Consider the following 14682-nt stretch of genomic DNA (forward strand, 5'->3'; position numbering starts at 1 on the left):
AAGAAGATACACACTGAAGAAGGAGGTGGGAGGGTAAAACAACAGTAAGGATTTCTGAAAAAGTCATAAGGAATCATACTATTAAACACACACACACAAACACACACCTATATAGTTTAAATAAAATTTTCCCATCTTGGTTGACTGATTCCCTCAAGAGCCACTGGCCATATAACAACAATAATTAAAAACAACACCAGGCAAGAGAAGCCCTCTTTTGAATTGTTTGTAATGATTGTTCAAGAAACTCCCGGCCATTTATAAGCTGCTGTTATAGCCCTTGGTTGTCCTATAGAGGTAGAAGGTAAGTTCCTATTGCTTAAGAAAGCATGACCTTCAAACACAGAACCCAGAGGTCCCTAGGCTGGAACTGACCTAAAACCCACCTCCCAGAGGACAGGCTTTCATGGTAGTAGAAGGCACCAAGCAAGCTTCTAAAGGAAGGAAACAAACAGAAGCCCTACTCAGCTATGACATGCATGAACCACAATAATGACCAGCAGGGCACAATAATCCTAAAAGTAAGGTAGCAGCAAGAATACCTTGGCATTAAGTAACAGCTCTCTAATCGAACTTATGAGCCCTCAATAAGAGGGAAATCATGCCTGGTAATGGAAACCCAGGCAATTAACCAGGGCTAGTGAAGTCATAGATATTGGAGGAAAATCTGCAAATACTACCTTTATTAATTAGAATAATACCTGACTATATTCTAAATATTTATCCTTATATCCATAAGTAAGTGTAGTTCTCACCCTTCATCAAAGAAATTTCTCTTTGTAACAGACAGTATTCATTATAGAAAAACACAACATATCAAAATGCATAGTTGTAGAGCCCAATCCCAAAGGAAGCATCTACAACAGAACTGCTGCACCTAAGGCTCAGGAATTATTACAAATGAGAGGACAAAGGATTATTAGGGCAAGAGGAACTGGAAGTTTTCTGTGAGATTGTGTCTCCTAAAAATATCAAAAACTATATCCATGAAGTCTCACAAACACGGCTGTCTAAATATTACTAGAACAAAAATGGCACCAACGTACATGATAATGTGGGAAAAGGAATGCCCATGAGGCCTCAGCTCTACACAGAGAACTACAAGCAACCAAGGAATACGGAGAGCTGGAGAAAGTCTTCCCTTGAGAAAAGCACACAACTGGTTATCCAAAACACATAGTCAATCCTAAAAATATGCTCATACAAGAAACATTACATGGAATGAGCAGGCTGTATTTATATATTTAGGAACATACACATATACAACAACAATTAAAGAAAAAAGAAGCCAAAATTTGAAAGAACAGGGGGGTAGGAAGTGTAAATTGATGTAATTATATTATAGTCTCAAAAACAATTTTTAAACATTATATAGCTAGTAATTTAAATCATAACCATGGGCTTGAGATACAGTTGCAAGGTAGTGTTTCCATTAGCATGTGTGAGGCCCTAGAGTCCATACCTAGCACTGCACAAACTAATGTATATCTATATACTTCTCAATTGTATATCTAAAAGGCAACATGGATATTTCTTTTTGCTTCTTCATTGTGTTTTAAAAATAAAGCCTTATGTTCTGCACAAATGAATTTCACAGGACCATTAATAATAGTACATGAATGGTTATAAACAATATTCAGAATTTCCTAAATGATCTTTCATAGATAATTTTGTTATTTGTCCATTATTCTTTAATTCTGTTTTGTTTTCTACTTTCCTAGTTCAGATAGAATTGGCTTGCTTGTCGCAATCCCCCGTACAAATGGCTTTTCCTACATTGAAAGTAATTCTCCAACACCACTTCCATTTTTATCTTTTCAGAATTCATAAATGTCTCCAGACTACACTGATACAGTGAATCCTGTAGTCATGGATTTAGTTGCCTTCATTCCTTACTATCCTACTCAAGAGTAACTAGAATCCTACTACAGAGCTGAGTCCTACAGAGTTTTACCTTGAAAGGAGAGAAGAAAAGAAACTAACAGCCTTCAAAACATTGCTGAACATGGTACAAAAGGAATGAAAAGAAAAAGTAAAAAAGAAAAGAAAAAGCAAGCAAAGAATGCTCACATGTACAAGGTATGTTGTTAAGATTTTTCATATATGCCCTTATTACCTGCACAAGGAACTGATAAGGCATGACCCTCATAATGTCCTTGTCAGGTATAGTCATTCTTTCCATGTGTAAATGAGGAAACTGAGGTCGGAATGAATAACTTGTCAGAGACATAGAACTTTCAAGTAGCCTCAGCAAAACTGCCTGGCCATCTTGCAGGAAGATGTGACATCAATTAACAGTTTGGTTTCAAATAAATGTTACGTACAAATTATGAAACTTATGGAGGAAAACACCTTGGATTCAATTAGACAATCGTATAAGTATCATCTTGCTTAGTGGCAGGAAAAATTTTGTTTGATGGTAATAACCACTTGTAGTAAAACAAGGATGGCTTCAGCAGCCTTTCATGACTAAGCAATTATGCTGTATCTATCCACAGAGAGTAAAATGGGCCAGACAGCACTATAATCCCCAAAGGTGCAAGTCATCTGTGGACTATCACAGGCTACACATACAATGACAAATGAGATGCTATCACTTTGTACTCCAACCAGAAAGGCAAGGTTAGTAGCCAACAATTAACCACTTGTGAACAGGCAAAATGGTTGTTACAATCTATTAAGGCCCCATGGAACTCCAATAGATTACTTCATCCCCAGATTTCAAAATGGGTAGCAATTGTTGTCCCCACCATCACCACCACCACCAGTGAGTTAAGGTTCTGATGCTCGTCTATAAAAGAAATCACAAAGCACCTTTGATAAAAGTACAAATAAAGCTGGGCAGTGGTGGCGCATGCCTTTAATCCCAGCACTCGGGAGGCAGAGGCAGGCGGATCTCTGTGAGTTCGAGGCCAACTTGGTCTACAAGAGCTAGTTCCAGGACAGGCTCCAAAGCTACAGAGAAACCCTGTCTTGAAAAACCAAAAAAAAAAAAAAAGTACAAATAAAACATGGAGCTAGTGACACTGTTTTGCTTGTTCCTTGGTATTACTATACTAGCATGACTGTAATTTGTAAACTGGCATTCTGAGGAGGATTTTACTCCAGGGTATTACTCACATGGAAAGACAGGGTGCTTTCTAATACTATGCATTGTATCATCTCCTAAAGTACCAAATTGTCATGAATTTTAAAAATTTTTGAAGAAAAACTTTCATTTGTAGGAAACAGCTCACACTTTATTTTTAGTCACCTGTTTTAATGGTTGTTTACTAGCAAATACAGAGTTTTTTTCTTGTTGAAGGTAAAAGCTAAAGACAGGGTTTTATGAATGACCAGGTGATTAAAATGAGAGCTCCATCTTGGAAAGTAGGACAGTCCTGAAACTACAATGACTGACTGCCTTCCTGAACCAGGTCAGCCACGTGTGACTCAATGAGCCATGGCCAGAGCAGTCTTGTATACACCTATAGAAACAAGAGTGGTAAACACTTGCTATAGCTCCATAAAAGATTCCTACACAGTGAAAGTGTTCAAAGAAAAACAGAATCTTATTTTTGTTTGTTTGCTTGCTTTTAAACAGGGTCTTGTTATATAGCTTTTGTTGCCTTGGAACTCACTTTGTAGACCAAGCTGACCTTGAACTCACAGAGATATGCCTGCCTCTCCCTCTAGAGGGCAGGGACTAAAGGCATCCAACTCCAAATTCTACTGTTATAAATGGCATTCATATTGCTTCTCCAAGAAGATTCTTCACGTGATGCTGTAGGGCACTGGTTTCTTACATTCAACTCATGTGCTATTTTGTTGGGCTGACTTTGCTGTGTTTTTGTTATGAGGGACTCTTATGTACTGTAAGATACCCAGCAGAGCCCCAGCATCTATCTACTTAGCACGTATCAGGCAGCTGTGACAGTCAGAATTGTCTTCAGACACTGGACATGTTCCCCTGAGGAACAAAGTCATTCTCCTAACCTCTCACTCCCCTAGTGTCACCAAGAGTATGAAACTAATCTTTAAAGCAAAATATCACCAGTATACTTTAGAACCAAACAATGAGGAAATTATTTTGAAATCTAACTTATGCAATTAATTTTGTACAGGAATGGCAGCTTAAAAATTCTGAAGATTGACTTATGATAATAGACATTTTACAAAAGAGACATTTGGCAACTCAACAAGTACTCAAGACTACCACTAAAAACCACAAGTTCATGAACCTTAAAATGTCACTGAGGTGAATACTGGGTTTAGACAGATATAGATGATTTCTTATGAAGCCCATATTTAGAGGAATGTGCTATATCATCTAAAAATGGCTCAAAATCCAAACAGTGGCAGCACACCATCCATTTGTGGGTAGTCCTAAACTGCTAATTATCTTAAGTACTTTATAAACTGGGTATTGCCTCATGATTTTTAATGCATTTTATCAGTTTTATTTCTTTTATTGACAGCTTAATGATACTCTAGTCATTTGTTTCCAATCACATTGATATTTCATTAAAACAATGCTTTATGGACTAGAGAGATGGTTCAGTGGTTAACAGCAGTTGCTGCTCTTGCACAGGACCCAGGTTTCATTTCCAGAACCCACATAGTAGCTCACAAGCGTCTGTAGTTCCATTCCAGCTCCAGAGCATCTGAACTCTGAGGGCACCAGGAATGCAAAGCTGCAAGCTGATGACAGACTACCTCAAACAAAAAGCGGAAGGTGCTTGAGAACCAGCAACCACAGTGTACTCTGACTTCCACACATGTGCCAGGCACACACATACCCTCTCTCACATAAATACATTTTTATGCATGCATACATACATTCATACAGATTTTTTAAACTCTTACATACAGATTCTATGCCTGAACAAAGTTCATATGTCCTCCCTCTCCCAGGATCATTTTTCAGCCTGAGTTGATATTTGTTAGACTTAGGATGATGATCTGTGTAAATGTCTTTCTCTCAAAAATTCTGAGAGTATTTTGGGAGAGTTGGCTATTTTCTATTTTTTTCAAGAGAGTTGTTGAATAATTTTAGTTATAAAAATTAGAAAAATACAAATATGAGAGAAACCCACTGTAAGTTTTCTAGATGTTCATTAAATGTTCCTTAAAGGCCTAGACAGTAAATATTTAGGGTTTTCAGTATACAGGGTATGAATACAGCCATAAGCAACATACAAAGTTATGAGAATGATTGTATTCCAACTAAACTTTGTTTGTACGCGTGTGTGCACATGAGCACGTGCACACACACACACACACACACACACACACACACACACAAGTGAAAGAACTAGATGTGGTTCATAAAGCATAGTTTGTCAAAGTCTGGTCTTTTACATTAAAAAATAGCTCTCCCACAACTTTTTCAATCATAAGCTACCATAAAATGTTATGGTACAGTCAAAAGAGACTGCCAGCAGTTTTCAGAAGAAGAAAAACTTATTTCTAACCAAAATACATCAGCCTGAGTTCTAGTAATTGGAGATTTGTGATTGTATCTCGGGTTATGTTGACATTTTTCACTACTCCAACTAGCAAAACGTGTGTTTCCTGTGTTAGTAGGGTGCAAAGCTAAAATGAAGTCACCTTCAGTGCCATCCTAAACTGTAGCTACACATATTAAAAATTTTAAAAGTGCATAATGCTCTTCAAGGTACATCAGACTGAATCATTACTACAAATAGTCTGTGTTAGTTTTAATTATTGCATGTGTGGAACCATTAAAACAACATTCATTAAAAAGTCTCCTATAAATTTTTACTGTTTTTTAATTCTGCTATCCTAATTTTAAGTCAGTAAAGTTTTATTGAAATAGGGGATGCTCATTCTTTTTAAAAAATATTTATCTAATGCCTATTAGCATGATGGTATGTCTTCAGATGGTAGAGCTGTGAAAACACAATGTAGTCCTCTATAAGATAGTTTCAATCTGGCACAAATATAAATTCTGTTTTTATTATTTGAATATAGAAATGGGTTTTAAAATGGAATAGTACTGATTTCTGTATATGTAATAAAACAATAAACTGGTTTATATTACAAGGTCAAGTTTTATTTAATAATCTTTTTCATTTTCATTTTTCAAGACAGGGTTTCTTAGTAGCTTTGGCGCCTGTCCTGGAATGCATTCTGTAAACTAGACTGGCCTCAAACTCACAGAGATCCACCTGTCTCTGTCTCCCGATTACTGGGATTAAAGGCGCTCTCACCATTGTCCAGCTTCCTTAACAATCTTAATGTGGATAACGTTTTGATAATTTTTATATTAGTCTGTGTATATGTCTGTCTGGCTATCTGTGTCTGTGTAGACATGAGTATGTCATAGCACATGTGTGGAGGCTAGAGGAGGATTTCTGAAGGCCAGTTCTCCCTTTCCACTGTGGGCTCTCTAACGGTTTCTAAAACAAGAGCCTTACCCTGCTATTAAGATGCCCAAGATCAAATCTAACAAATATTTAACAGACACCCAAGACATATGGGTAACTATCTTTGCAGGTCTGAAAACATAAAGGGAATTTCTGGGCATGATAATAGTGGCTCCAGTTGTAGGAAGCTTAATATAAATGAGGGAAGGAACTCTTTCTTTACCTCTTATAACATTTAAAATTTTTCTTTGAAATTCATAAATATTATCTCTTAAAATTCAAAAAATAATCAATATAGAAGAAAAGCCTTCATTTATAGGGTGCAAATAGAGGACCAACAGAAGCATAATATTTAAATTGTCTTTTTATTGTATAACCTAAGAATGCTTTTTCCTCTCTTAACCTGACTTAGAGCAATTAACATTTACTTGTTCTGTGTGGTGTAGCAGAAATGGGTCAGATTGAAGAGGGAAAAAAATACAGAAACACAACAAAATATACAAGCATGTTTGTGCGAAAAGAGACAGGATTACCCTTGCCAGGATTATCCAGAACACAAAACTAATTAAAGAAATGATGAGTACATGTGTATTCAGAGATGACAGGCTGGTAATCATGCCTTAACAATCCATCATGGGAACTGCTAACTTAAGCAATTATAAAATAAAAATATGTGATGCTAAAGACACCTTTATAAGCCTGTCACTTTAATCTTTCTCTATGACTTGTTGGTTTAATTAGGTGAGTATGTAGTCATATAAAATTTCACTGAAATACTTATAAGTATTACTAGTTGTTGGGCAAGAACCAACTCTTAATATTGGGCTTCTTATTTATTCTCACACTCTAAGACTAAGTGACCATTAAATTTAATAAAATGTTTCTAATTTAGATGACACAAATAAGTTGTTCTTTGTAAAGACTGATGTTGTGGGTTCTATTCCCCTCCAAACACCCTGGCATGTTAACATTTCTCGTGTTCCACTTGGTCAGAAGGGTGGAGTACATGTCTTCTCACTGAAAACCTAATGCTGGCGGCAGAGAAATGATATGCCAATAGTCTCAAAGATAACTAAACTGACGCAAGCAAATACAACTTTCAAGAAAACAAACAAGCAAAACAAATAATGTTTAAGGACTTATTTCAAATTGATTTTCGAATACATTCGAGAAACAATCATTTCTGGTGTCTCTCTAATATAAAGGGAAGATACTTACTTTTCAACTGGTTGAGTCTAGGTAAACAGTAATGAATGACAGAAACCACCAGCAGTTTATCTCTCATTGCTTGTGTTCACACAGTAATTTCCCATACTTGGGTTGAAAACTACTAACGAAAACAGTAAATTTGCACACAGTCCAGCCTTTCACAAAGAATTTAAAAAGTTCTGATAAATTAAAGCCTGATTTATATTTCTTTATTTACCATATTTCTAAGAGGAGCAGACATAAACTTTTCAATCTATAGAACATCAACAGACTATACATACACCATTCTCTGTTGCCAAAGTCTAGAGCCCTCCTCTGATACTGTACACACTCACCTCTTCTAGGACTCTCGTGATTGAAGAGAATGCCATTCACTGCAAAGAGATTATAAGCCTCGCGGAAGTTCACAACAATCCAGTAGGCATAGAGTTTGGCTGCACCTGTTGGAATAATTTGTTAAAGTTTACTCTAAAGGACTGTGCTTTTCATTCACCTTAGACAAGTAATAACTGACAGAGTATTACTTATAATGCATCAAAATGGCTAATATGAACCACAATCCAAAACATTGTGTGCCAATTAATCTTGTGCATTAGAAATAAAACTACTTCATAACATTAATTCTTTTACCATCTATTTATTCTATTATACTATAGAATATAACAAGTTCATCTTTCTTAGCTCCCTTTCACCGTGTCTTTCACTGTGTCTGTCTCTGTCTCCCCCACTCCCTCAAGTACACATGTTAGTACATGTGTGTGTGCGCACGCACACACACACAAACTTTTAGAAAATTAGAAAGAAGATATTTGGGATCTTAATATTGTTTTAAAAATGTTATCGTATATATCTTTCATTAATTTCTTTACAAATGTGGTAATATAAGTCTGTTTTTTCCTCCTAGGTTTGTACTCAGAGAAATTGTCATGGGGAAAAATAAAAACAAACAACACAAAAGCTCATTGGGGAAAAATAAAAACAAACAACACAAAAGCTCATTGCTCCAGCACAATCTCTAAACAGCTTAGAAAAAGAGTTATATTGGGTCTAATTTTCATTTGAAGTGATCTGTGTAGAAAGGTTGGATGAACAGAGATTGGTGAATGAAGTGCTAATCCACCTGGAGGCAATGGCAATAATGCATACAGTATGTTTCCCAACAAGTCCAGCAACTTTAGTCTATAAATGGCAATCTCACATCCAAATGACCAGGTATGACACATATACAGAATGAAAGCAGAAACATCCCCACAGCCGCAGAGAGCTATATATACAGCTGGGCACAAGTGTCCTTACCATATGGTGACCTCGGATAGAAAGGTGTGGTCTCTTTCTGGGGTATTTCCTGCACTTTCCCATATAGTTCACTTGTTGAGGCCTGGTAGAACTTCACAGAATTTATAAGGCCACAAGTCTTAATTGCATCCAGAAGCCGCAAGGTGCCAATTCCATCAACATCTGCAGTGTACTCTGCTAAGTCAAAGGAAATCTGCAAAGAGAAGGTGGAGATGAGTGCACTGAAGGCCATCAGTGAAGGATGCCGGCAAGGTGACAAGCACAACAGTTTTACAACCTGGGATTTTATGCTGGTAGGAAGAAAGTAAGTGTTATTTTGTAACAGAATTTCCAATGTGGATATCATCTACTTCCAGTATCAAATAGCTGAAGCTATGTCAATATCTATTCAGCAGTTGTGATAAACATCCTAACACCCTTGTTTTCCTCAGCATTAGCTGTATCCCTGGGAATCTTTGCATGATGGAATAATACACTATCCTTCAAAAGGTGTTCATTAAAAATTCAGCTTAAACCAAATTCTTGTGGGGAGGAGTCCAAAAGTCATGGTTTGAATGAGCCCCAGTGGATGATTGTGCACCAAAGGCTGAGAACATGTACTTTAAACCATAGCTTCCTTTTTTGGAGGGGGGGGGTGTTCGAGACAGGGTTTCTCTATCGCTTTGGAGCCTATCCTGGAACTAGCTCTTGTAGACCAGGCTGGTCTCGAACTCACAGAGATCCGCCTGCCTCTGCCTCCCCTGTGTTGGGATTAAAGGTGTGTGCCACCACCACCTGGCCATAGCTTATCTTTATTTATTTATTTTTATTTTTTTGGTTTTTTTTTTTTTTGATTTTTTGAGACATTTTTGAGACAGGGTTTCTCTGTGGCTTTGGAGCCTGTCCTGGAAGTAGCTCTGTAGACCAGGCTGGTCTCGAACTCACAGAGATCCGCCTGCCTCTGCCTCCTGAGTGCTGGGATTAAAGGCGTGCACCACCATCGCATAGCTTACCTTTAAAAGAACTCTTTTGCTTTTTGTTTTAAAAATAAGAGCACAAGAATAATGGTGGTATCTATAAAGTATATGATTTTATTTATTTAACTGTACAGTAACAGTGGATGTAACAAATGCTAATGTTTATACAAACTAGTTTCAAGGAGGGTACTGAGATATAATTCAACAGATTCCAGCTTTTCAAAATGGTTTTTAAAAGGAAAGAGTTTTGCTCTTAGTTAGGTTTGTATTTCTGTGATAAAGAATGATGTGGAATGTCATTCTGTATATGTGTTGCTCTTATTGGTTGATGAATAAAACTGTTTTGGCCACTGGCTTAGCAGAGTAAAGCCAGGTGGGAAATCTGAACAGAGATATATAGAGTAGACAGAGTCAAAGAGATGCCATTAAGCTGCCAAAGGAGAAAGTTGCCAAAGCATTACTGGTAAGCCACAGCTTCGTGGTGAAACATAGAATAATATAAATGGGTTCATTTAAGATGTAAGAGCTAGTTAGGAATATGCTTGAGTCATTGGTCAAACAGTGTTGTAATTAATATAGTTCTATGTGGTTATTTGGGTCTGGACAGTGGGAAATAAAAGTACAGTCTGTCTACAAAAGAACATAAGTAAAAACAACCTGGGAAGGAAAGAATTTATTTGGTTTCTACATCCCAATCACAGTCCATCACAGAGGAAAGACAGGTAAGGAATTCCAGGCTGGAACCTGGAAGTGGGAACTGAAGCAGAAGCCACAAAGTAACACTGTTTACTGGCTTGATGTCTATGTCTTACTCACCCAACTTTCTTATAGAACCCAGGACCAAAAGCACAGGGTTGGCACTGCCCACGGTGGGCTAGGCTCACCTACATCAATCATTAATCAAGTAAATAACACTATTGATCTGCCTATAACCAATCCAATGGAGGCATTTTCTCAATTTGGGTTTCTTTCTAAGAGAACTTTAGTTTGCATCAAGCTGACAAAAGAACTACCCATAACCATGTAATTTCTAGGCTTATTTCTTAAATAACTTCTATAAATGATAAGTAAATGAACCTTATTTTAAACCTTTTAGAATGATGAGGTTGTAAACCTTATCACTGCCATATCATTGTAGTATGAATCACCTTAGTCTTCATGTGAAAAACCTCTCAAAAGGGTAAGACCATTAATTATTTCTTGGCCACTGAATATCCCCTGAACATAAGTCATGGTTTGTACATGGGTATACGGCACTGTCAAAAACTAATCACTTGCTCAATAAGAATTCTACCTTCTACATCCAAATCATCTGTGGCTATATGTAAAGTTAGCGGGTAGCCAGAAAATTAAAAAGAAAAACTGTGTATTTCATTTACAATGTTTAAAAAGCCACAAAAGGAAAAATAAGACCATTTTAGACCCCAGCCCATTGTGTGTGTGTGTGTACACACATGTGTGTGATGGATAAAAACTGTATGAATGTAGACATCAGGCAGAGTCATAAGGAGATGTTATGTCTTTGTTTATGGCTACACACCCTATTCTCTGAGGTAAGGTACAAAGGAAACTCATGTTTTGAACTGTCCCTACTGGGCAGCAAGTTCCCAAAATAAGGATCTGTTGATCCTAATTCCCCAACGCTAGCATTACAGGTAGACATGACCATACCTAGATTTTATAACGATGCATGAGATTTGAACTTAGGTCCTCTTGTTTGCAAAGCACATCCTCTTACAAACTGAGATATCACTCCAGTATTTTATTGTATTTTTACAGGGTCTCACTATATAGACCTGATTGACTTGTTTACCAGGCTAGCCCTAAATTAACAGAAATCTACCTGACCCTGTCTCCAAGTGCTGAGATTAAAAGTATGCGCCACCATTCCTAGCCCATTTTATTCTTTTTAAATAACACTTTATAGAGATACATAAAATGTACTATAAAATGGTTTACAGAGTTACTATAAAACATTCCATTTTAAAGTTTACAATTTACTGGTTTTCATAATTCACAGCATTGTGCAATCATCATTACCATTTCACTTCAGAACATTCTTATCACTCTCAAAACACTCTGCAGCTATCAGTAGTCATTTCCAAGCTCCCAGCTCCCACTCAGACCTGGACAATCACTGATCACTCTTCTTTTCCTTTATCCATTTACCTACTATAAACATTTCCTAAGAATGATACTACGTAATATGTGGGCTTCTGCAACTAGTTTCCATCTATCTTAGATACAGTAGGCCCCGGTGCTGGAACATGTGTTAATACCATGTTTAATGATTACAAAGTTGCCACTCCATTTCACTCTCCTCACTCACTAATACAGATAAGGGTTCTGATCTCTCCACATCCTAACCAGCAATTTTTGTGGTCTTAGTTTATAGTTATACTTGTGGTCTAAAGTCTTTTCTCATTGTGCTCTTGATAAACATTTTTATCGGACTACAGACACTAGAGTCTCATATACTTAATGAGCATCAGTAAAGCTTAAATCCTTTGCCCGTGCTTTTTTTTTTTTAAAGATGCGCTCTTCACTGGACTGTGCACAAGTCCGCTGCCAGGTACTTAACTTGAAAACTCTTCACATCCTGAGGATTTCCTTCTCATCATTTTAAACAGCAGCTTATGAAAAAATGTTTAATTTATTCGTTTTCCTTTGTTATGCATGCTTTTCGTGTTATATTTTGAATAAAGTAAAATTAATATATACTCACATATTATATTCTATGTTTATAAATTAGTCCCTTACATTTATTTTTATGATTATTTTGAATTAATTTTGTGTTTAATTAGGGGTCCAACTTCATTATTTGCAGATGGAAATCTAATTGTCCCAACACCATATTTTTGAAAAGGTTATTATATTTCTGTTGAATGGTCTGGACACAGAGTGTTTTGTTCTCAGGAAAAATCATGGTCCTATGTTGATTGGAACACATACTGAAAAGGCCTCAGGACAGGAGTGTCAACAGCTTTATTGAAACAATAACAGTGTTATTTAAGTCCACAGTGTTGGGCAGATATCATTCTAAGCAGTTTGAATGAACACATGACTCAGATGGAAGAACAGGTAAGCATTTCATCTGAAACAGAGAGTGAACAGCAAGCACAGAGTCATATGGAGAACACTGCACATGTGTTCGTCTCTCCGTGAACCAGTGTCCCTGCAGATTCTGTAGTACAGGAAGGAAACTGTTCAACTTGACAGAAGCAGTGGGACACCATTCAGAGGACATACTCATGGAAAAGTATCCTCTGAGGTTAGGATGATGGCAGCACATGCAGCAGAGGATGATGGGGGAGGATGGCTGCCTGTCAGCAATTTTAAAATATTCTTACATAATTTTTTATATAACTCCATGTAAAAGAATGCATATATTTGGTAGTCAAAATTTTGTAGAATGAGGTTAGTTTATAAAGACAATTGTTTAAAAAGTACTTATGAACAAAAAGTAACAACTAAATGTCTACGCCAGTCAAAACAGTACTTTATAGCTTCAACTTTAAAGGTTAAAAGTACGGTTCTCAAAACATTAGAGGTCTGGAGAGTTACAGCCCATGAACCAATTCTGGCCAGCTGCCCACTACGAAATAAAGTTTTTTATAGGACACAGCCACAGTCATTCTTTTATATGTTTTCCACAGTTGTTCCCATGCTACAATCACTGGGCTCAATGAATTTGTTCCATAGAATGAGATTCTCAGAAAGTTTAGAGTATTATCTGGCCCATTATAGAAACAGCTTTATGATCTCTGAATTAAAACTATAGTTATACTTAATAGCCAAAGGAGGTGGTTTAAAAATTACTATTTCTTTTCTATATTCTCAACACTGGCTATAGGACTTCCAGTTTGAGGACTGCCACCACCAAGCACATTATCTACCATACCATAATCTGCCACACCTACTGCACATCCGAGTGCAGCAAATGGTTTCCACTGGAGATTATGGGGCTCTTGTGCTTGAGACATAGGATGTAAGCATCATAGTACTAGCTCAGTGAAGACCTAAATTCAAAATTAAAATACACATATCTTTAAATTTTGACTAGAGTCATAAAAAATAGCTGCATTTTTTAGAAGTGTGGTGACTCTACGAGCAGCATCTTACTGGTAAACAGAACAAATAAATCAGACTGCTATAAAAGAAAACAACATAGGGAAAAACCCACGTTTACCAAACACTGCCCTAACTCTCTCTCCAGAACAGCTCTTCGTCTGCTTCCTGACCTCACGTTATTCCAGATCTCCTCACACTCCATCGGTGGCAACCTTCCAGTTTGTAATGCTGTTCTAACAGGTCTAAGACATCTCTGCTCCAGGCCCAGGGCCTGTGTGCATGTTTGGGAGAATTAGTTTTTCTCCTACCTACACTCTAGGCATGTGACCACACCACTAACCATCTCAGCATCACAATGCACACAACTCCAGTCTGCTGAATACCACCTTAGTTAAACTAATTCAAGATGTTCTTCCCAAATCTCTTTGTCTCACTGTTTCTCCATATAAGTGGTATCTATCTAAAACAAAGCTTAGGATTTATTTAACTATTTCTTCCCTTCAGTAGTTATCAGAGATCCAAGTCTTCTCACCACTTCATCCTAGCTTCCCAATGTTCTCTTCATGGAAACTGACAAAGCTGTCTCAACCACTTCAGATGATTCTCTCCCTACTCATTCTAGGAATGATTAAGTTGACCTCTCTGGCCATCTTGCTGTTCTTACATTGAGACTAGCCTGTTCTACTTAAAGTCTTTCCTCTGCCTCCCCTGTGAATGTCTCTTTCTATCTATCTATCTATCTATCTATCTATCTATCTATCTATCTATCTATCTATCTATCT

At 37.1% G+C, this 14682-nt stretch overlaps 1 protein-coding gene across 1 annotated transcript in view; it reads right to left on the reverse strand.

The window, feature by feature from the left end:
• Positions 1–14682, reverse strand: part of Gmds (GDP-mannose 4,6-dehydratase) — a 537005-nt gene that overhangs the window by 295946 nt on the left and 226377 nt on the right. Inside the window, exons 5-6 of the mRNA XM_005355009.3 lie at positions 8874–9066; positions 7913–8017 (exon numbers count right to left, since the gene is read on the reverse strand). Of these exons, the coding sequence (XP_005355066.1) occupies positions 7913–8017; positions 8874–9066 (298 nt within the window). The remainder of the gene's footprint in view (positions 1–7912; positions 8018–8873; positions 9067–14682) is intronic.

This window comes from Microtus ochrogaster, chromosome 16 (assembly GCF_000317375.1).
Source record: "Microtus ochrogaster isolate Prairie Vole_2 chromosome 16, MicOch1.0, whole genome shotgun sequence".
NCBI classification, from domain to species: Eukaryota; Metazoa; Chordata; class Mammalia; order Rodentia; family Cricetidae; genus Microtus; species Microtus ochrogaster.